This window comes from Gouania willdenowi, chromosome 4 (assembly GCF_900634775.1).
Source record: "Gouania willdenowi chromosome 4, fGouWil2.1, whole genome shotgun sequence".
NCBI classification, from domain to species: Eukaryota; Metazoa; Chordata; class Actinopteri; order Blenniiformes; family Gobiesocidae; genus Gouania; species Gouania willdenowi.
In genome coordinates, this window is record NC_041047.1 from 38,898,683 (window position 1) to 38,920,596 (window position 21,914).

General features: G+C 39.2%; 1 protein-coding gene across 5 annotated transcripts in view; it reads left to right on the plus strand.

Moving 5' to 3' along the window:
• The window catches only part of ptprfa (protein tyrosine phosphatase receptor type Fa), a 147,238-nt gene that overhangs the window by 93,598 nt on the left and 31,726 nt on the right, over nucleotides 1-21,914 (plus strand). For 4 of the 5 annotated variants that reach the window (XM_028443395.1, XM_028443396.1, XM_028443397.1 and 1 more), the window contains 12 exons: nucleotides 234-331; nucleotides 409-653; nucleotides 2,335-2,416; nucleotides 10,071-10,289; nucleotides 12,152-12,315; nucleotides 14,955-14,966; nucleotides 15,602-15,711; nucleotides 16,174-16,271; nucleotides 16,353-16,476; nucleotides 16,564-16,739; nucleotides 18,227-18,346; nucleotides 19,666-19,820. In XM_028443395.1, coding sequence (XP_028299196.1) covers nucleotides 234-331; nucleotides 409-653; nucleotides 2,335-2,416; nucleotides 10,071-10,289; nucleotides 12,152-12,315; nucleotides 14,955-14,966; nucleotides 15,602-15,711; nucleotides 16,174-16,271; nucleotides 16,353-16,476; nucleotides 16,564-16,739; nucleotides 18,227-18,346; nucleotides 19,666-19,820 — 1,603 coding nt within the window. The remainder of the gene's footprint in view (nucleotides 1-233; nucleotides 332-408; nucleotides 654-2,334; nucleotides 2,417-10,070; nucleotides 10,290-12,151; nucleotides 12,316-14,954; nucleotides 14,967-15,601; nucleotides 15,712-16,173; nucleotides 16,272-16,352; nucleotides 16,477-16,563; nucleotides 16,740-18,226; nucleotides 18,347-19,665; nucleotides 19,821-21,914) is intronic. The other variant, XM_028443399.1, reaches the window with a different exon arrangement.

Here is a 21,914-nt window from a genome sequence, read left to right on the forward strand (position 1 = left end):
TCAATTCCTTCGTGGGTATGTAACATAAATGAATGGATGGAGGTCTTTGGTTTAAAAAGGGTGATTTATCCATAGATTCTTCTACTAGATTCTTTATTTAGGTTTATCTATAAACAAACTAAGGTTTTCTGGGAAAACTTCTTTCAGTTATAAATTAATTGATCATCTTAAATCTTCACAAACATTTACCTTTAAAAAAACCACTGAATAATCATTCAGTTTTTTCTCCCTAGTGTTTACCAAGAACTTTGGTGTGAGAGCGGTGATGAAGAACTCGGTGCTGCTGACCTGGGAACTGCCAGAATCCTACACACCTCAAGTGCCTCTGAAGGTGGGATTGTATCAGTTCTACTAAAGCAGAGGACTGTGTTTACTGACTGCTTCTGTTTTCTTTCTTTTTTATTTCAGATTCTCTACAACCAGCAAAGTGTAGAAGTCCCAGGCAGTGTGAAGGAGCAGCTCATAACGCAGCTGCAGCCGGACACGGAGTATTCCTTTGTGCTGATGAGCCGGGAAAACGGCGCCGGTGGCCTCCAGCAGCAGGTTTCCATTAGAACGGCTCCAGATGTGCTGAACATAAAGCCCACGGTCTACCAACAAGATGGGAGAGTCATCATCAGCATGCATGGAAAGCCCCCAGGGGTGCATGTCAGGTGTGTGTGCGTGTTCTACAGAGCTTTTCTTCCCTGAATATTTGTGATATGCTAGGTTGATGTTAATGCTAGGTAATGCTAATGCTAAGCTAATGTTAATGCTAATTCTACGTTTATGCTAATTCTACGTTAATGCTATTTCTAGGCTAATGATAATGCTAGGTTAATACTATTAGTTGGTTAATGTTAGATTAATGCTAATTTTACGTTAATGCTATTGCTAGGCTAATGACAATGCTAGGTTAATACTAATGGTAAGTTCATGATATTGCGAGGTTAATGTTAATGTTACATTAATGCAATTGCTAGGTTAATGTTAATGCTAGTGCTAGGTTAATGCTAATGCTAGGTTATTGTTAATGCTATCTGAATGCTATTGCTAGGTTGATACTAATAGTAGGTTCATGCTTTTGCTAAGTTAATGCTAATGCTAAGTTAATGTTAGTGTTAGTTTAAAACTAATGCTAGATTAATACAATTGCTTGGCTAATGCAAAGTTAATGGTATTGCTAGGCTAATTTTAATGCTAGATTTATGTTAATGCTTTTGCGAGGCTAATGCTAGGTTGATGCTATTGTTAGGTTAATGGTAGGGATGTAACGATTAATCGTAAGGCAGTTAAAAATCGATTCATAGGTATAACGATTCACATCGATGCTGTGAAAATTGAATCGCAGTACTTTTTTTAACCAGCAGTGTTGGCAGCGAGCGAAATCTACTAATACTTTCTTTCTGGCCGCCTTCTACTCTTAAACATATTCATAAATGATTCATTACCCCTTTAGCACCGAAAGAATATTTGTAATATTACGTGAATATCTGTAAAAGTCACGTTTTTCTATTAGCTCTGTCTGCTAGCATAGCATCTCTTCTTAACTGCAAAATATCTGCATGCCAACCGACCACTGGGTTACCAGCGCCCTCTGCTGGTTCAAACAATTATCTGACCTAAATACAGTAAAATGACTGTTTTTTTTTTGTTTTTGTTTTTTTAGTCCAATTGTTAAGGCACAAAATACATTTTCAGTTCCACTTTTAAAAAGAAAAATAACTATTATGCAGTTTTGTATTGTTTACTATAGAACCAGAATTTAAATAATAAGCTTCTTTTTCACTTGTATTATTCCTTTATTTATTTCATTCAAGATTTATCTTCAGTTAAATTGCATTGTTTTGAATAGTTCATCAAGGGATTCTTTTGACAATGAAAAATAGTATAGTATTTTCCCAAAAAAAATAAAGGAATATTTTTCAGTCATTTATATACAGTCCCATTTTGTAAAATAAATCGTGAGAGAATCGTATCGTGAACCCAGTATCGTGAATTGAATCATATCGGGAGTTGAGTGAATCGTTGCATCCCTAGCTAATGGTATTGCTAGGTTACTGCCAATGGTACGTTAATGTTATTGCTCGGCTAATGCTATTGCTCGGTTAATGCTAATGCTAAAACATTTGAAATGCAATATCTCAGCTGTTTCCCCACCAATTTGAACCAAATTTGCTCAAATTGGGTTACCAACCCTGACCACTTCTTCAGACCCTGCGATGTCGCTTGTGGCTTTTTGCGTAATATGCTGAAAACAAACTGACCCTCTTACCTGAAGGCCAAGTCCAAGTTTCATATCAGAAAAGAAGACACTCCAGTGCTGGTAGTAGAAATGTGCTGGATGTTTTTCAGGTGGTTCTACATCGTGGTTGTTCCTGCCACTTATGCCTCTGTGAGGAAATGGCACAGCCCTGAAGACATCAGCATACAGGAGGTGAGTGACACTAGTGAGAATGAATACTAGAGGCTCTGCTACTCTAGGCTGGAGTGGAGTTATAAAAAGGTCTGACATGAAAGTACTTCAGCATGTGCTTGATGAGGATTCAGACGTTTCCACATGCGGCACATAACACCATCACTGGTGTCTGTCCTTCACTCACTCTGTGACACCTGGATGCTTTAAATCAGAGGTGCCTAACGCGTTTATCGCGATCTACCGGTCGATCGCAGAGGCATTTTGTTTCGTACGTGAATGAGAACGTATACGTATACCAGAAATGAAACCTAACAATTCAGCTATTCTTTGATTCCTAAAGGTTTTCTTTTGTATGTATATTTTACAAACTTTATGTTCAAAATATTTGTCTAATGTTTAAAAATTATTCAATAATTTAAATAGTTTCAACATTAAAATCAGATTATTTACAGTTATAACACTATAACAAAGTAGATCCATGATTGGCCTAACTCACATGAGTATTAGTAATAACTCTTGCCTAATTGATGATAGACCTGCTGCACTGAAAAAGAGCCTCATGGAACATTCCATCCCTAGCACAGCAGGGCAGGGTCGTGTGTGGCTACAGACGATATCTGAACAAATTAAAACGTCACCAGACGTCTTTGCAGGGGTCCACGTTGTATGGCGCCGATGGTGTCATTTCCCCTTCATATTCTGACATGCTGACTCTCTCTACCCTCTGTTGTTGTTGTTCTTCTTCTTCAAGTAGACTAAATGCAGCAGAGGCACATCCCTGCCCCCACAGGTCAGAAAAGGAAGTGTGTGAGACTGCAGAGGGATTGAAGCTTGTTACAACATTAAGTGACCATTTCAAAAACACACACAAAACGACGCCAAAAATCCCAAAAAAATACTCCAGAATACACAAAACGACAAAAAAGATACACAAAACTGCAACGAAAATACACAAAATGATTTCAAAAACACACAAATGATAACAAAATACACAAAACAAATAACAAAAATACTAAAAGGCTTTGAAAAATCAAAAAGAATGAGAGAAAACACACAAAATGACCCCAAAAATATTCAAAGTGACACATTGACTCCCCAAACACACAAAACAACAAGAAAAAACTGTGGTTCTACTTTCACTCTGTTTCCCAGGCAGCAGTACTTTCAGTTTTTACACTTTAAAAAGGAAAAGTCTGAATATGTTTTTCATATTAAGGCTCATGTTTAAGGCTCACACAGTTCCAATGGGACAAATAACCATTTTCTTTGGGACTATCTTGGAATCTGAATTTTTTTTTTTTTTTTTAATATTTTATTTATACATTTTCAATTTTATAAACATACAGTACATTGACAAGAAAAAAAAAAACTACAAAAAAACCCCTAAGACAAAGAGGAAATAGAGAAATAAGAAACATAGGGCAGGGCAAAAATAAAACAAAACAATAACAAAGACATGCTCTTATAGAATGTCTTACAATACAGTAAGTCACATTTTTAAGGAATCATCACTAACTGTTAAAAGATCACGGTATGTCTCATTAGCCTAGGACAGCACAAGTACAAGGTTACTACAGTATACATAAAAGAAAGGTGGACAACTATTTGCACAAAGTTATTTAAGCAAAATAAAACTTTAGGTTGTCTTTGATAAGTAAGACAAGAATGGTCGCCACATTTTATCAAAGGTTGAAGAGCTGAGAGAGACACTATATCAGACCCTCTCCATGTGTGACAAGTTGGTCATTTCCTGTAGCCAGGTCCTGAAGGAGGGTATATCTCCAGTCTTCCAGAGGGACAGAATGTTCCTCTTCGCCACAACCATGTCGTATTGTAATGTTTTTTGTTGTAAATAAGATAAGTTCAATAAGTGTTGAGTTCTACCAAAGATGGATGTAGAAGGATCTGGTGTAATGACAAAGTCATATATAACAGAGAAGCAATTAAAAATGTCTGACCAGAACTGGTTTAGTTTAGGACAAGACCAGAATAGGTGACCCAGAGTGTCGTCAGCTGATTTACACTTTGGACAGGTTGGAGAAACAGATGGTAAATGGTGTGTAATTTGGTGCAGGAGTAATGAAGGAGAGTAAGATTTTTTTTAGTAATTCTGGGCTGATTCCTCATGGTTTTCAAGCCCAGATTCAGGCAGATTAATTGTTATTTTGTGTTGAACCATTTACAGATATTTTCACCAGTTGTTGTCGCATCTCACCAAGCTATTGGTGATGCTCCTGTAGCCCAGTCCGTCCTGCAGGTCTACAGCTCTCCCTTTAAGAGAGACTGCTCCTCATCTTAGTTTGTGACCCATATAAAGAACCGCTGAGAATCAGCAGATTTAAACTATTATTTTCCCTAGATACGGTATGTAAGCCAGTCGAGACTGACATATTTGACCCTTTACAAGGTTCCGGCAGCTGAGCTGACAGCAGCAAAAGAGCAGAGCGGAGCTCACAGAGGAATTTATTTACTAAACATGAACTTTTTCTTCTGAGAAATGATGCGATACCTCAACATTAAACTCTATCATTTACCATGTGACTCTGGCTCTGAGGTAATCATCTACTGCTTTTTTATTTGTTGGCTCAACTGGAAAGCTAAGTAGCAAGCTAGCTAGCTACAAGTAGCAAGCTAACTAGCAGAAGAATGGCTCTTTCCACAACAGAATACAGCAGTCTCCTCCAAAAGATTACTGAACTGGAGACTACAGTGTGAGGAATACAAGTAAACATTGAGGTTAATGGACACTGTGGATATGATAATGATACGACTGTGCCGCTGTTTCAAAACAGCGGAGTGGATAAAGCTAACTCGCTACCAGCCCGTGCTAACAAAGCTATCAGGCCTAGGGAGGATCCTGTTCCCGTTGATAAGCCAACAGGTGCGAGTCCTCCTTGGAATACCCTGGGAGCTAAGCCTAAGAAAAAGTCATATCCACTTCAAAGGCTAACGGGCCGAGCAAAGCGCCCTGATATCAATAATGAGACGGACTGGCCTGCACTGGCTTCACAGACTGCAGCCTCAACATCAACTCCCTTGTCTGCCCAGGCACAAAAGTGGACATCTGCTAAAGGCAGGAACATCACCAAGTCACAAACCCAGTTTCATGTAGAACTGGGTAATCGATTCGCCCCACTGCTGAATGACCAAGGATCTGGCTCTAATGAGGTCAACACACAACCTTCTGGAACTGCGAAGACTGAAAGTGCTTCAGGAAAACAAAAGCGACATGGTAGGCCAAAGCAACAACCTCACACACTGATAGTGGGAGACGTTTCTGTTAAAGATGCTCAGAAGATGTTTAGCAGCAACGTGAAAGTGATCTGCTTACCTAATGACACAGTATCAGACCTGGCTGACAAAATCTTGCATATCGTTGCAGATTACCCACATTTGAAAAATGTTGTGATTCATTTTGGGTTAAATGATTTAGCCAAGGAGGAGTCTGAGGTGTTAAAGCAGGATTTCACCCATCTGCTAAAAACTGTAAGCTGTTTACTGCCTAAAGTGTTCATCAGTGGCCCGATACCTCCAGTCCGCAAAGGAGATCTGAAATTCTCAAGGATTTACTCTTTGAATAAATTTCTGTCTTCGGCTTGTGCTGCCCTTTCACTAAATTTTATAGAAAATTTTCCTATTTTTTGGGAACGTCGTCATCTTTTTAGAGCAGATGGACTGTGTCTAAACAAGGCTGGAGTAAAACTCTTCACATCCAACTTGTTTTACTTCACCAGTCACACTGCTATCAGTTCTGATAAAGACAGAGGACAACATGTACCATCGGAGAACAAAACAACAAGGAAAGAACATGGAGTCGATGAGCTTCCAGCAAGAAATAAAAATCGCCAAAATGAAGAGGTCAACCCAACCCCCGCATCTCAGGACCCACCTGCTTCACCCCAAAATTCACCTACTTCCACCTCATCCAGCTTCTCTCCTACCCCTGCCTTCTTGGATTTAACTGCCCAGATGAACGAGCTGGTTCTGGCTGGCACAAGACTGACACCCCACCCTTTACCCCACCATGGTCAATCTGCACCACCCATCCCTCCTCGACGATACCAGGCTCAGGATCACTCTTCTCCTCAGGCCAGCTGTGTTCAACTTAGAGCGACACAGGTCTGATGTGTGCTGGGTCCAGACTGCAATAGCTCTATTTTTAGGAACAACCAGAAAAAGTCAGGGCCCTATGGAGTTAATGCAGCTTCTTTAATTCCTGTGGTGACAGGTAACACAGGTAAAATTGTGAAATTACAGAAAAGCAAAAAGCTTTATAGAGATAAAAATTTGACTCCTATAACATGTCATCCAAAAAGTCCACCAGTGTCTCCAGTAAAGTCTTTAAAATTAGCTCTTCTTAATGTTAGATCTCTTGTTAACAAGTCACTACTAATTAATGATATTATTTTAACACATCACTTGGACTTTTTATTTCTTAATGAAACATGGTTGAATGATGGTATCAGTAATACTATTCTCAATGAAAGTGCACCACAAGACTTTATTTATTTAAATAAGTGTCGTACTTGCAGGAAAGGTGGTGGAGTTGCTGCCATTTTTAAATCAATATTTCAGTGCAAAGAAATAATATTTGGGGATTTTATCTCCTTTGAATATATGTCATTCTTACTGAAGGGTGATTCAGGAGTTCTGTTTTTAGTCGTTTATAGACCCCCAAAATATTCTGGAGAATTCATGGATGAGTTTGCTGAACTGCTGTCAGTTGTATGCACTGAATACAACTTTTTAATAATAACAGGTGACTTAAATATTCATGTAGACAATAACATGGACAATACTGCCAAAGAACTGTATGCTTTAATGGATACTTTTGGTCTTACACAACATGTGACTGGTCAGACACACACTCAAGGTCACACTTTGGATCTGGTTATCTCTAAAGGTGTTGATATCTCTGCTGTTGATGTAAGAGACTTAGCTCTATCTGATCATTTCTGTGTCTTTTTTGACCTAGAGACTGTAACATCTGTTCCCCCTAGTTATGTGTGTTTAAAGAAAAGGTACATAAATGACAACACAAGTGCACAGTTTATGAAAGCCATAGCAATGACACCAACATTGAGTGCTGAGACAGTTGATGATCTTCTGGATGAGTATAATAGAAACGTCTGTAATGTCATAGATGTGGTGGCTCCAATCAAAACTAAGAGAAAACCAAACACACAGAAAACACCTTGGAGGAGGACTGAGATCATGCAGAATTTGAAATCTGACTGTAGAAGAGCTGAGCGTAAATGGAGATCAACAAAACTCCAAATTCATCTAGAACTGTACAAAATAAGTCTGCGAAAATTCAATGATGGCTTGTTCAAAGCAAGGCAGCAATACTTTTCTGAAATTATTGCCAAAAATGTCAACAACTCTCGCACGTTGTTTTCTGTAATTGAAAAGCTCACAACCCCCCCAGATCAGATAGCCCCTGAATTACTGTCAGCTGGAAAATGCAATGAATTTGCTGTATATTTCAATGAAAAAATACAATCAATAAGGTCAAACATCAGAACAAACCAGCAAAATCACAAAAAGCTTGAACAGCTTCAACCACTGAGGGATGAGTCAACTACAATGTCAGAGTTTATTACAGTGAACCCAAAAACAATAGAGGAGACTGTTCAGCAGCTGAATCCATCAACGTGTTGCCTTGACACAATACCCTCAAACTTCTTTAAAACTGTTGTAAAGTCAATTGTCACTGATTTATGTCAGATAATTAACTGCTCATTCCAATCAGGCACCGTACCAAAATCCCTGAAAGTAGCTGCTGTGAAACCGCTGTTAAAAAAGAGAACACTGGATGCCTCTATACTGGTTAACTATAGACCAATCAGCAACCTTCCATTCATGGCCAAGATCATTGAGAAGGTGGTCTTCAACCAACTGAGTCAATTCTTAACATTCAACAAAATATTTGATAAATTTCAGTCAGGTTTTCATTCTCATCACAGCACTGAAACTGCTCTTATCAAAGTGATCAATGACATAAGGTTGAACACTGATTCAGGAAAAGTATCTGTTCTCATTCTGTTGGATCTAAGTGCTGCATTTGACACTGTAGATCATACAATTTTGTTGCACAGATTGCAAACATGGGTTGGACTAAATGGAAAAGTAATGCAATGGTTTAAGTCATACTTGGAGGAGCGAAGCTATTTTGTAAGCATTGGAAACTTTGAATCTGACAGATTACCAATGTCCTGTGGGGTTCCTCAGGGATCTGTTCTTGGACCCCTTCTGTTTAGCCTTTACATGCTTCCTTTAGGACAAATTTTACAGAACTGTAAGGTTGATTATCAGAGCTATGCAGATGACACACAACTATATCTATCACTGAACCCAGATGACCATGGTCCCATTGAGGTGTTGTGTGACTGTTTAGAAAAAATAAACTGCTGGATGAGTGAAAACTTCCTTCAACTAAACCATGACAAGACGGAGGTGATTGTCTTTGGTAACAAGGAAAAGAGGACTGCTATCAGCGAGCATCTTGAGTCTCGATCTTTAAAAGCTAAAGACCAAGTCAAAAACCTTGGTGTTCTGATTGACTCAGATCTTACATTCAGCAGTCAGATCAAATCTATCACAAAAACAGCCTTCTACCACCTAAAGAACATCTCCAGAGTGAAAGGTTTAATGACTCAGAAAGATCAGGAGAAACTGGTCCATGCTTTTATCTCCAGCAGACTGGACTATTGTAATGGTCTTCTGACAGGAATCCCCCAAAAGAGCATCAAACATCTACAGCTGGTTCAGAACGCTGCAGCTCGGGTCTTAACCAGAACAAAGAGGTCAGACCACATTACTCCAGTTTTAAAGTATTTACACTGGCTACCAGTCAGCCTCAGAATAGACTTTAAAGTTCTGCTGCTGGTGTATAAATCTGTGAATGTGTTTGGTCCAGAATACATCAGTGACATGTTAGTCAGGTATGAACCCAGCAGGTCTCTCAGATCTATGGACACAGATCAGATAGTGGAGCCCAGAGTTCACAGTAAACATGGTGATGCTGCTTTTAGTTGTTATGCTGCAAAGAAGTGGAACAAACTGCCAGCGGAGCTGAAGTCAGCATCCAATGTGAACATTTTTAAATCAAAGTTAAAGGCACTTTTTTTCTCTACTGCATATGATTGAGAGAGAGATTTTTTGTCATGTTGTTGATGTAATGATGATTTTACTGATGATTTTAATTGATTTTACTGATGATTTTAATTGATTTTACTGATGATTTTAATTGATTTTACTGATGATTTTAAATGTTCTTATTGATTTTAAACAATTGAATGTTTTATCATGTAAAGCACATTGAGTTGCCTTGAGTATGAAATGCGCTATATAAATAAATTTGCCTTGCCTTGCCTTGCCTTACAATTCTGCCATCATTGTACCTATTGATTGATTATTGATCATGCTGCTGTTGCCCATTTGTACACCTTTTTATTTGGTTTTATTTGAAGTTTTGAGGGAAATACTGTAGTATTTGATTCTTTCTGTTCTAACATAGATGCATCACCTGTGAACAGGAATCATTGAATTGCTTGTAGTGGTTGGTAAAGTCCTGTTGGTAATGATGATGACATTTCTTTGTAGCATAAACCAGAGACATTATGAAATGCATTGCCTGCTTTTTAAAGCTCCTGTTGTGTTTCTGTGGCAGCTTCTGGACACAGATAGTGACGGCGTTCTGCAGAGGAAGAGGAAGAGGAGGCAGAGCCAGGACCTCCTTCAGCTCTACATCGCTGCCAAACTGGATCTACTTCCAGAGACCTTCGTTTTGGGGGACGATAAAGAATACAACGGATACGAGAACAAAGCGCTGCCTGGGCAGCAGCAGTTCGTCTGCTTCGTGTTGGCTGACCTGACGGACGAGGAGTCTGTGAGTTTCCTCTTTCTGTCCGTCCACGTCCTCACACGAGCTAAAACATTAGCAAAACCCACAGAGAAGTTTTTTTACACAACAGAATTATTGAACAATTGTAAAGTTCTACTTTATAAAAATCTGTGTATTATTATATAATATTGCTAATATTTATGTTCCTGTAATTCCCATGAAAACCTTCTATTTTTTAATATTCCTGAGCTTTAAAGTTTACCTGTAATGAAAATGTATATAATAAAAAATGTGCAACTTTTTTTAAAAATAAAAAAATAATTAGAAGGACTTTTCAGAATGATTTTATACCATAAACTATGGAGAGTTGCCATTTTGATCAGGATATGACGCAAGTTTGTTGACTCCTGGTAGCTGTTGCTAGGCAACAGTGTTCGGTTGGTCTACAGTTTCTGAACAATGGCGGAGTGTAACGCCAATGGTTGCTATGACAATAAGAGAAAAAACATCTCTAAGCCAAATAACAATACTAAGTCAGAGTTATCCAGATGTTGGCTCCATAATATCAGTACAGGATACACACTTAAAACGTTTACAGTCGGACCAAATTTGGTGATATGAGAACCCTTGTTCCCGACAGAATTCCTTCACAGAATGTCTTTCAACACAGCTTGTAAACGTACTTGTTCAGACATTTCTGCTGACTGGGGAAACTATGGCGGTTGTCATGGCACTAACCGCACCCCGCACAAATGATGAGGTGTAGATCCTCGGCGCATTCTTCCGTCCATGAACAGATACCCTTTCACGCCGCTTTCATCACAGTTTCTAACCATATTTGTGCACTTCCAACATCTAACTACTCAGCCATGGCTCGTTTCTGCTGCTAACAACAGCTCTGTTTGTTAGGCTGGTTCTGCATGCTGAGTCAGCGCAGGGCGGCACACAAGAAGCAGATAGTTGGTGAGAAAGGTGATATTTAATCCTCTCCTAACAAACAACCTGGATGCTGCACTTTATCACACACGGCTGCTTCATGGCGAGAGACGACAGTAAAACTACACTTCCCACAATTATAAACAGACTACGCCTCTACCTCCCATAATGCACCATTTATTTAAAGTAACAGGCTGTGCCAATCAATGAACGTGCGTCATATCCTGACAAAAATGGCAGCTCTTTGTAGTTTATGCCCCGAGGTATGAAAACTTTCTAAAAAAAAAAGAAGCCATTTACTGTTTTTCTTTTAATAAAGAGGTGCACATATTTTGTTTAAGTTCCTTTAAGTTCCAGTGGAAATTCACAGCAGATTTAGTGGATTTCCACTGATTTGTAACTGACACACAGTAGCGGTGTTACCATTACCCTTGAAATGCGCAAATCTAAATAGCCCAAAAAAGAACAAAAATATCACTAAAAAGGTTTCACGCTTTCATGAGGAGGTATTTCAGACGTTTCAATATTGAAATATGTTGCAAAAGCGCTATGGAAACACTTTTACCGCAAATACACATCACAGAACGTGAGATACATGGTCTCATGACGTGATTTACTTGGTCACATGACCACTGCTCTCCGAGTGTAAACAGAAGGTGAGACTGGGACATTTCTTATCATTATAATTTAAAATTATGAGTGCCATATTAGACGTGAAACAACAAAGAATACAGAGTGTTATAAGGAGGTTCTGGCGTCCATTTTTCTGCAGCAAAGTCTGAGATTTCACAGGAAGTATGAGGCTCCTCCCCAAAACAACCTTAAATGGAAACACGTTCAAAGCTCAATTATACTTTGCCGACATTTAGATATATCGCTTTTATTTTGCGAAAATCTGGAATGGAAACAGTTAGAGTGAGGAGATATATTAACAAAGTGTGTGTGTGTGTGTGCGTGTGCGTGTTCTGCAGCAGAGGACGTTTGCAGCCAGCCCGTTCTCCGAGCCCTTCATGGTGCAGCACAGTGAAGTGATTCCAGAGCCTCAGGAGGAGGCAGAGATGTTGTGGGTGATGGGCCCAGTCCTGGCAGTCATCCTCATCATCGCCACTGTTATTGGAATTTTGTTTTTCAAGAGGTGAGTCTGACAGGCTGCAGAGCTTGTTGCAAGATTAAGTGACCATATTAAAAACACACAAAACTACACCGAAAATGCAAAAAAATTAATCCAACCAAAAAACACAAAATGACTCCAGAAATACACAAAACAGAAATAAAAAAACACAAAAATACTAAAAGACTTTAGAAAATAAACAAAATGACAGAAAATACATAAATACACAAAATGACTTCTTGAACACACAAAATAGCACGAAAATACCGTAAAAGGTGGATGAGCTCATAAAGTTGACATGACTCACTGCCCGGTGACATTAGTCTATCCTGGCCTCTGTCATTTAACCCTTCTACTGCAAATTGAATGCACAGCCAAAATAGTTTAGTGTCAATCACGCCTTCCATTGTCCCACCCTAACTCACTCACCCCTGTTCCTTTCCCCTGCACCTATATATATATTATTTTGCTTTGATTATCAATTAATATTTTATAGGTATATATATATAGCTTTGATTATCAATTCATATTGTATTTTGTAATATAAGTTAAGACTTCTGCTCCTTTTCCCTTGGTCTGACCAGAGTGTAGACTGTGTCTGCTCTGACTGACCAATAAAACAAACCATATCTAGGTGTAACACTGCCCTCTGTTTTTATATAAAGTGTTTTAACCTTCCATAAGGAGGACTGGTGATGGTCACAATTAAGGAATAAAATAAATCTATTTATTTTATCGCAATAATAAAACATGCATAGGTGTCACTAAAAAGATTGCAGCACATGTAGTGTTGACCTTCGTCTGTATGTACAGACAAGGTAAAAATAAATAAATTATCTAAATGCGTGAGAAGGCATTAATTTAACGTTAGCATTGTTACAATGAGGCAAATGGCACTAACATGATTACTAATGTTAGTTAGATACTGGCTGCAGTGTTAACAACAGAGGACGTGTTAACTGCTGCTGGGTTAAGATTTACTCCAGAGCAGAACCAGAACACGTGCTGCTGTGTGCAAATGTTTCTGCATGTTGGTAGTATTTTCTACTTTTGATGAAATATCCACTTAGTATTGCAGGTTACCTTGTTGTCATCCTTTTTTGTGAAATGTAACCAAACCTTTGAGCGTTTGTGCCACTTGGGCACCAGGGATGTTTAATTTTCCGTTGGCGCGGAACATTTTGAAATGTATAATTCTCTGAGGGCCAAATTTAGTGGAGTAAAGCTAAAGGCTATTTTTTTTGTAGTTTTTTCATCTTTGTTCCAGCTTAACTTTAAAGCTTAAAGTTATTTGTTGACTTGAAGATGATGATAAATGTAGATGGAGAGTTACTCATGCTTAGTATAGGTCTTCCACTAATAAATACTCACACACACTATAGAGACAAGAAATAACATTTCATTCAAAACACTGATTCCAAGACACGCTTTTCAAATTTAAATGAGGTATTATGTGAGACCAGCAATATATATTAATATCCAATATTGGAACAAACACACACACGCGGAGGACGCACGTGCGCACACAGACAGTAGAGAAAGAAGTAGATCCGACGTGAGAAAACACGACCCCGTCTCACCAGAATAAAGCCAATGTTTCTTTAAGCTGGAACGTTTCAACCAACGGTGTTCACATCCGTGTGCGTGCATGTAGAATGATCCGTTGTGAGTTAGAAACATGACGAGCAGCTTCATGTGTCGCTACACGCTACGTGTGGTTGAAGCACACTGTATATATTGGACGAGAATGCACACAGGCAGCATCGGGGGCAGCTAAGTGGCTTCAGGGACGGGAACATCCGAGCAAATTGCCTGTATTAAATTGACGGTGTGGCTGATGTATGCGTTTCTCAGTTATGCAGATTAAAAAGAGAATTAAAATAATCCATGCACGCCTGGAAGTCCCTTTGTGTCCAAGTGCGCAACAATTATTTAAGACGGTACCGATTTAAAAAGGAAAAAAACAACAAAAAATCCCCCCAACGTTGCTGAAAACGGAGCGTAGGGGGCGCCATCGCTCTATATGGGAGCAAAGTTTCAACATTGGGGGCCCCGAAGTAATCCCTGTTTTTATATACTGTATATAAAAAGAATCAACCTGTAATCTGATTACATGTTTTTTAATATACTGTCACGGATTACAGTTTCGTCTTTTTTTGTATACTGATTATGTAACGCTGTTACTTGTAATCCGTTACTCCCCAAACCTACTAATACATAGCGACTGCAAGCAGGAATCGTGTGATCAGGTATCGACTAGTCAGCCTGGACAGAAAGATTTGACTTTGCGTTTACCGACAGCTTTTTTCATGAAGTAAATCAATGTCAAAACGCAGATGGAAAAGACAAAGACAAAACAGAAAAAGCAATGACAAAATAAGAATGTGACTACATTTGTATATTTTTCCATTATTATTTTTTCCATTATATTTCCACATTTGTATTGTTGGTTCTCTTTATATTTCTACATGCCTTTCCTTTGAATTTTGGGACTCCTGTGATTCCATACCCTTTCATCAGCTTTCCCTAATCACACAAGATTACGTAACGTGAGATGTGACATGTGCGTGGATAGAACGGAGCTTTAATTCATGTTCTGTCTGCTGACCGATTCTCTCTGTGTCCTTCATGTTTGACGGTTGACGGCTGCTCTGTGACCACAGCAATCAGGACAGGTGAGTGCGTGTGTGCGTAGGGAAGGGCTTTCTCAACCTTGGGTTTAGGACCCCATTTGGGGTCGCGAGATACTGGGAGGGGGTCACCTGAAGCCTTCAAGAAACTGACGATATATTTTTAAATAATAAATCATTAACACATACCAATATATGAATGGGGCCCATTACGCCGTATGTGTCACGGGGTGCCAGGGGGCCCCATTTTTCCAATGACTAGTCCACTGTTAATGCTCATTTAATAGGGCTGTAATTTGACATGGATATTCTATGAGTCATTTGAATGAATTCTTGGTAACGTGGTACGTGCTTCGTGCTTTTCGGCACGGAGATGTTTCGCAGTCCTGGCCGTAGTTCGTCCAAACTTGTTAGTTAAGACAGAATTACAATCATTTCTACAAAATCAGCCCAAAACTTTTTACACTTGGGCTATTTTTTTACCAGCAGCCTCCATAAAACATTGTATTTTGTTAGCACTGTTGTTAGCTAGTTGATTTAACTTCTCAAATATTTTATGCCTACAGCATAGACACAGTGGTAATGCTGTTTATGGTGATGTGTGGGTTTTAATTAACATCTTCTCTACTCTCCACTTTAAACAAAGTAACTATAACACAGACGATGGTTTCTACTTTCAGGAAAAGAACGTCTCCGACCAAAGACGAGCACATGGCAGAGGCCAAGGATCTACAGTTAGCTCAGTCCTTTGACCCTGTGGAGATGAGAAGAGTCAACTATCAGACACCAGGTACACACACACACACACACACACGTCACGTCTGCTTTTAGGCTTATTTATTTCTTTCTGCCATTGTGGCTACACTGTGGTGCTACAGCACTACATTCTAAGGCAGGGGCCAAAGATTTTATGGGATAAAACAAATAATTTCAACATTATTATGCCCTAGTTTGCACTTCTACATATACTTAAAATTCAAAATTTGTAAGAAACCAACAATATCAGGATTTTAACACTAAAAATGGCTGCAATCATGCGATATAAGCACGAGGAGCGTTGAGTTTTATTTACACAATGATTCATGATTTCTCTGTAATTTTTACTTCCTCCTGTGAGCCGAATTGGATTCTCCAAAGGGCTGGATTTGGCTTCTTGGCCATGAGTTTTACACATGTTCTAAAGGTTTTTTCCCCTCCCAAGCGCATTTTTGGTAGCTGTCAGTTTATAACGTCTTTGTGCTTTTATTCTCAGGAATGAGGGAGCATCCTCCCATTGCTGTTGGAGACCTGGCAGAGCACACAGACAGACTCAAAGCCAACGATGGGCTACGTTTCTCCAAGGAGTACCAGGTATGTCTCTCTGTCCAGATACACCACCACACACACCCACACACACACAAACTGTAACCTTGTTTCCCTCTTCTGTGTCAGTCCATTGATCCAGGTCAGCAGTTCACCTGGGAACACTCTAACCTGGAGGTCAACAAACCAAAGAACCGCTACGCTAACGTGATAGCCTACGACCACTCCAGGGTCACCCTCACACCTGTGGATGGTAACCAAGCTGCTCTGCTTGTGATGCTGATGGGACCATGTTAGGAGGTCCGTGTGCTGAACTTCTCCACATCTCTGGTTTCTGCAGGAGTTCCAGGAAGTGACTACATTAACGCCAACTACGTTGACGGCTACAGGAAACCCAAGTGTTACATTGCCACACAAGGACCTCTGGCTGAGACACTGAGTGACTTCTGGAGAATGGTGTGGGAGCAAAGAACGTACACCATTGTCATGATGACGCGCCTTGAGGAGAAGTCCAGGGTGATCTTTGGATCCAATGAGAATTCTGTTCATAAAAGGAAAACTGTTGGATGTACAAATCACCAGAGGTGTAAAGAGTAGTATATCCTACTCAAGTAGAAGTACTGTTACTTGATTGAAATTGTATTCAAGTACAAGTAAGTCATACATAAAATACTCAAGTACAAGTAAAAAGTAGTTCATTTAAATCGTACTCAAAGTAAAAGTTACTAGTTACTTTCACTCCCTGCATTTATTTATGGTAATAAATCTTGCTACGGTTCCCTTACATACAGTAAACATCTCATATATAAACTTAAAAGGGAAGAGACCAAATCAACCACAATTGGAACTCAATTTATTTTCCACAAAAGCATCTGTAAAAAATAAAAGGTTTTTGTCAAAATGTACAATTTAAAAAAAAATAAATACCAATAAACTAAATTCAAAATAAAAAAATATCAGGCTCTAAGTATAGCTATATTTATGAACTCTAAAACTAAAAAATATAACCAGCATTCAATGCTGTTTTGGCACGGTGCATTACGCTAAATCTGATTGGTCGGCTATGATGTGATGCGTTTGATTGTTGTTTGGTCATTTCTTTTTTTGTAGTTTCGTAATGTCCGGTGATCATTTTAAAACAAAAAAAAATTAATTCTGTCAGTAATGATTGGGTGAAGAAATGTAACTAATTACTTTACGACCGTGGCTCAGGTGGTAGTGGGTCGTCTTCTGATCGAGAGGTTGGGGGTTCGATCCCAGCACCTGACTATGTGTCGAAGTGTCCTTGGGCAAGACACTGAACCCTAAGTTGGTCCCAGTGGTCGACTAGCGCCTTGCATGGCAGTCCTGTCCCACTGGTGTGTGAATGTGAGAGTGATTGGGTGAATGAGCTGATATGTAAAGAGCTTTGAGACTGCTTCAGTGTGGTTATAAAGCGCTATATAAAATCAAGTCCATTTACCATTTACTTCTTTTAAAACGTACTAAAGGACAACTAAAGTAAATGATTTAGAAATATACTCAAAAAAGTACAAGTACCCATAAAAGCAACTCAATTACAGTAATATAAATGTAATCCGTTACTTTCACTTCTGGCAAATAGTTTAAATGCCGAGCATTTAATTTCCTACATCCAACCGCTTTGGATGAAAGCATGAGATGTCTTTAAGATAATTGCACTCAAGACATTTATTCACAGGTATCTGGACAGTATTTGGTTTTTCATTTTCCCTGCTAGTCTTACTAAAACAGTGCAACATCCAGTGCACCAGTTACAGATAGTCACTTTTTAACAGACTAGGGTGTGGTAGCGGGGGTTTCCTGCTGTGCTAATTGGCCAATTTACCCACAACATTCATGAAATCGAAAGTATTTTGAGTTTGGGACTGAAAGTCTGTGCTCAGATTTAAATTGATAAATCTGTCTCACTGATGATAAATGTAACCTTCTCTAAAGATCGTTGATGTTGTTTTTCTCATTGTGTTTTTTGTGTGTGTGTGCAGGTGAAGTGTGATCAGTACTGGCCCAGCCGAGGCACTGAGACCTACGGGATGATCCAGGTGACCATGTTGGACACAGTGGAGCTGGCTGCATACAGCATACGAACCTTCGGTCTGCATAAGGTGAGGAGAAGCCTTAAAGCCCCAGTAAAGCCCCACACATTCATTGCCCGCCACTATTAGATTTTGGTGCTGTTCGTCCTCACTCTATGAATGTAGCATGTCATTACAACCCCTGTACATTGGTGGTGGTATGTATCGCCTCCACCAAGAAAACCAAAGAAGAAGACGCACTTTTTAACCTCTTCAACCCCAACGGACCCACCAGCACAAACATTCTATATCTCTCCGTAATCCTAAGAAACTCAGTTAAAACTGTAGCCAACCCACACACACCAGGCCATTACGTTCAAAGATGGATGAGTCGAAAACTCGGCATTTTTCTGCTGCTGTAAGTCACAAAATAAACACAGAGCTCTATAACAAGAGCTTACATAAAACTACAGGTTGAGCTGAATCCACTGATATACAGGTCAGGTATGTTACGTACCAAAACACCGCCATAAAATCAGAAAATACACAGCGGAAAAAGTCAGCAAAGATGACAAATTGTGTCTTACCTTTGTTTTTGCTTCTCAAAATTTTCTCCAATATGCATAAAATTTCATATTTTGATAAATCCAAATGATGTAGTCAGACAGATACCGCCATTACACACATCGGAGCACTTCTCAGTCGACAAATCTGTCCAATGATGTGCATAGCACTTGCATGTAAAATGGTCGATCCCTCATTTACCAGCAGTGTTATATGGTATTCAGTGGAAGGAAAACCCCAGAAGTGGCAACAGTAATAACGTGGGCTTTTTAAAATACATTTTATTTAGGTGAATTCATTTTAATAATTTGTTTTGATCTGTTCTGAATGTGTGACAGCTGAGGCTTGTTTAATACTTTATTTCCAGACTCAGATTTAGTTGTGCTGCTCCTCAAATCCACACACTGAGATTATCGTACTTAAATGGACTTGATTTATATAGCGCTTTATCACCACACTGAAGCAGTCTCAAAGCGCTTTACATATCAGCTCATTCACCCAATCACTCTCACATTCACACACCGGTGGGACAGGACTGCCATGCAAGGCGCTAGTCGACCACTGGGAGCAACTTAGGGTTCAGTGTCTTGCCCAAGGACACTTCGACACATAGTCAGGTACTGAGATCGAACCCCCAACCTCTCGATCAGAAGACGACCCACTACCACCTGAGCCACGGTCGCCCTTGAGGTCAGACCTGACGTCAAATCTGATCGCAGCGTACGATCACATCAGAATTGATAAATACAGAAGCTGACGCTCAGATCTGAACGTACGAACGATTGATAAAGGAAACTGTGGAACTATTGTGTGTGTGTGTGTGTGTATGTGTGCTCTCTGATAAGAGCGGTTCATGTGAGAAGAGGGAGGTCCAACACTTCCAGTTCGTGGCGTGGCCTGACCACGGCGTGCCTGAGTATCCCACACAAACACTGGGCTTCCTGCGGCGAGTCAAGGCGTGTAACCCCCCTGACGCCGGCCCCATGGTGGTTCACTGCAGGTAAACGCCTCCTCACTTCATTCAGGGGTACAGGGACAGACAGGTGAGGGACGAAAGCACAGACCAACCCACAGACAAGACTACATGCTTAACAAAAGCAAATCTTATCTTACAAAACTAAACATCAATGTATTCAAATAAATCAAATATTAACACCCACAATATAAAAAACATATTTACATTAAAAACTACCCCCATCCATACGGTGTCAGGTGGTTTTTAAAATCCCATTTCACCACCTTTTCCGCTATTTTTGGTCACTTTTAAGTTTTAACCCATTTTATTTCTGATTAAAACAAGTATTTACATCTTTGACTATATATTGTGGCACAAATAATAATAAACTTCCTGAGTAACAGTGGATATTATTTATGCCTTCAAGGAACTAAGAATATATTTTTTGACAATTTGAGCCCATTTTTGCCCCTTTTTTTTGACCATTTTTCTGCAACTACACCAAACTTGCCATATTTTAAGCTGTTTTTGTCACTTTTTCTTGCCATATTGTTGCTCCTTTTAGTGAATTTTGCTACATTACTTTCATTTGTGCGACTTCTCTATCACATTTCAATGTCTTTTCTACACCTTTTCCACTTTTGAGACATTTTCAGCATTTATAAACCCTTTCCACCACTTTTCCTCCTAGTGCTGCATATGTTGACCCATTATTGTTTTTGTCATTTTAACCACATTCATGATTTGTCATGCCCATTATTTGCCAGTTTAAATTAATTGTTCCAATATTGACACTTGAACCCTTTTCACACTTTTTCTGTCTGTTTGTGGCCACCCTAATTTGCAACTTTTACCATTTTTTGTGATTCTTAAAACCCAATTTCACCTTTTCACTTTGTCACGGCAAATTTGCGGTTGACCTCATTTGAAGACATGATTTATTGCTCTGGTTGAGTGATGGAGTCCAGGCGAGGCATTGATGATTTTATAAAAAAGGTTTATGATAAAACTAAGTAAAAAAGAGTACAAAGATGGACAAAATTAGTGACCGCCCGGCCAGGCGATCCGAAGACAGAGACCCGCTCTAACTAACAGTTTCACAGCTTAAGCTTTTATACAGATAACATAAGTTCCACCCTGAGGTAAGGAGAAGGGGGGAGTCAGATGCCCAACAGAGGAAACATTTGAGGATGATGAAGACGTGTATATTATGAGGAAGATTGGGCACCACTCTTATCTATCCTTGATAGTGTGTGCGTTCGTGTATATCTGCATGTGAGTTTGAGTTTTGGCCTTCAGCAGAGACTCTGTGTTGCTCTGAGTACAATACAATCTGTAATGTTTAATCTAACATGATTCAGCTGTTCAAAAGTGCAAAGAGTAATGGAGTCATCATGTATTAAAACATGACAAATTGTACACATGAACATACATTTGACGATATGATGATGAATATAAAAATTGCCATAACAACTTTTAACCCATTTTATTTCTGATTAAAACAAGGATTTACATCTTTAAGATGGCTATGTACTGGCTCAAATAATTCCTTGATAACAGTGGATATTATTCAGATGAATAAATAAATGTGGTTATCACAGATTCATAGAACAATGGACCATCATTTTGCTGAGTTTATGGATGGACCCCAAAAATCTCTCCCCTTTATTTTTCCTTATAGATGGTCCTGTCTCCACATGACTGTTCTTCAATGTTCATGTGTTCAACAACCTTTAGGTACAGTGGGGGTCTCTGGAACCATTATTTTGGGGGTTGCGAGCTGAAATAATTTTTTGAAGTTTCCAAAGAGTTTTGTTTGTTGAAAACATCACACGCAGTGACGTGTCGTGACCACTAGGGTTGGGTAGGCGCGTTGCAAATCGAGACCACCAATGACAATTTCATATGTTTCTGCTGGCAAGTGTTGATTCAATTCAAATCAATTTTATTTGTATAAAGCAATTTCCAACAAAGTCATCTCAATGCGCTTATCAAAATATAAAATTTATAATAAGAAAGAAAAAACCCAACAAGATCCACATGAACAAGCATTTAGCCATCTAACAAAATCAACATCATAAACACCATTAAAAAACATAAACAATTATTTTATATAGTCTCCATACTCTCCCAACAACA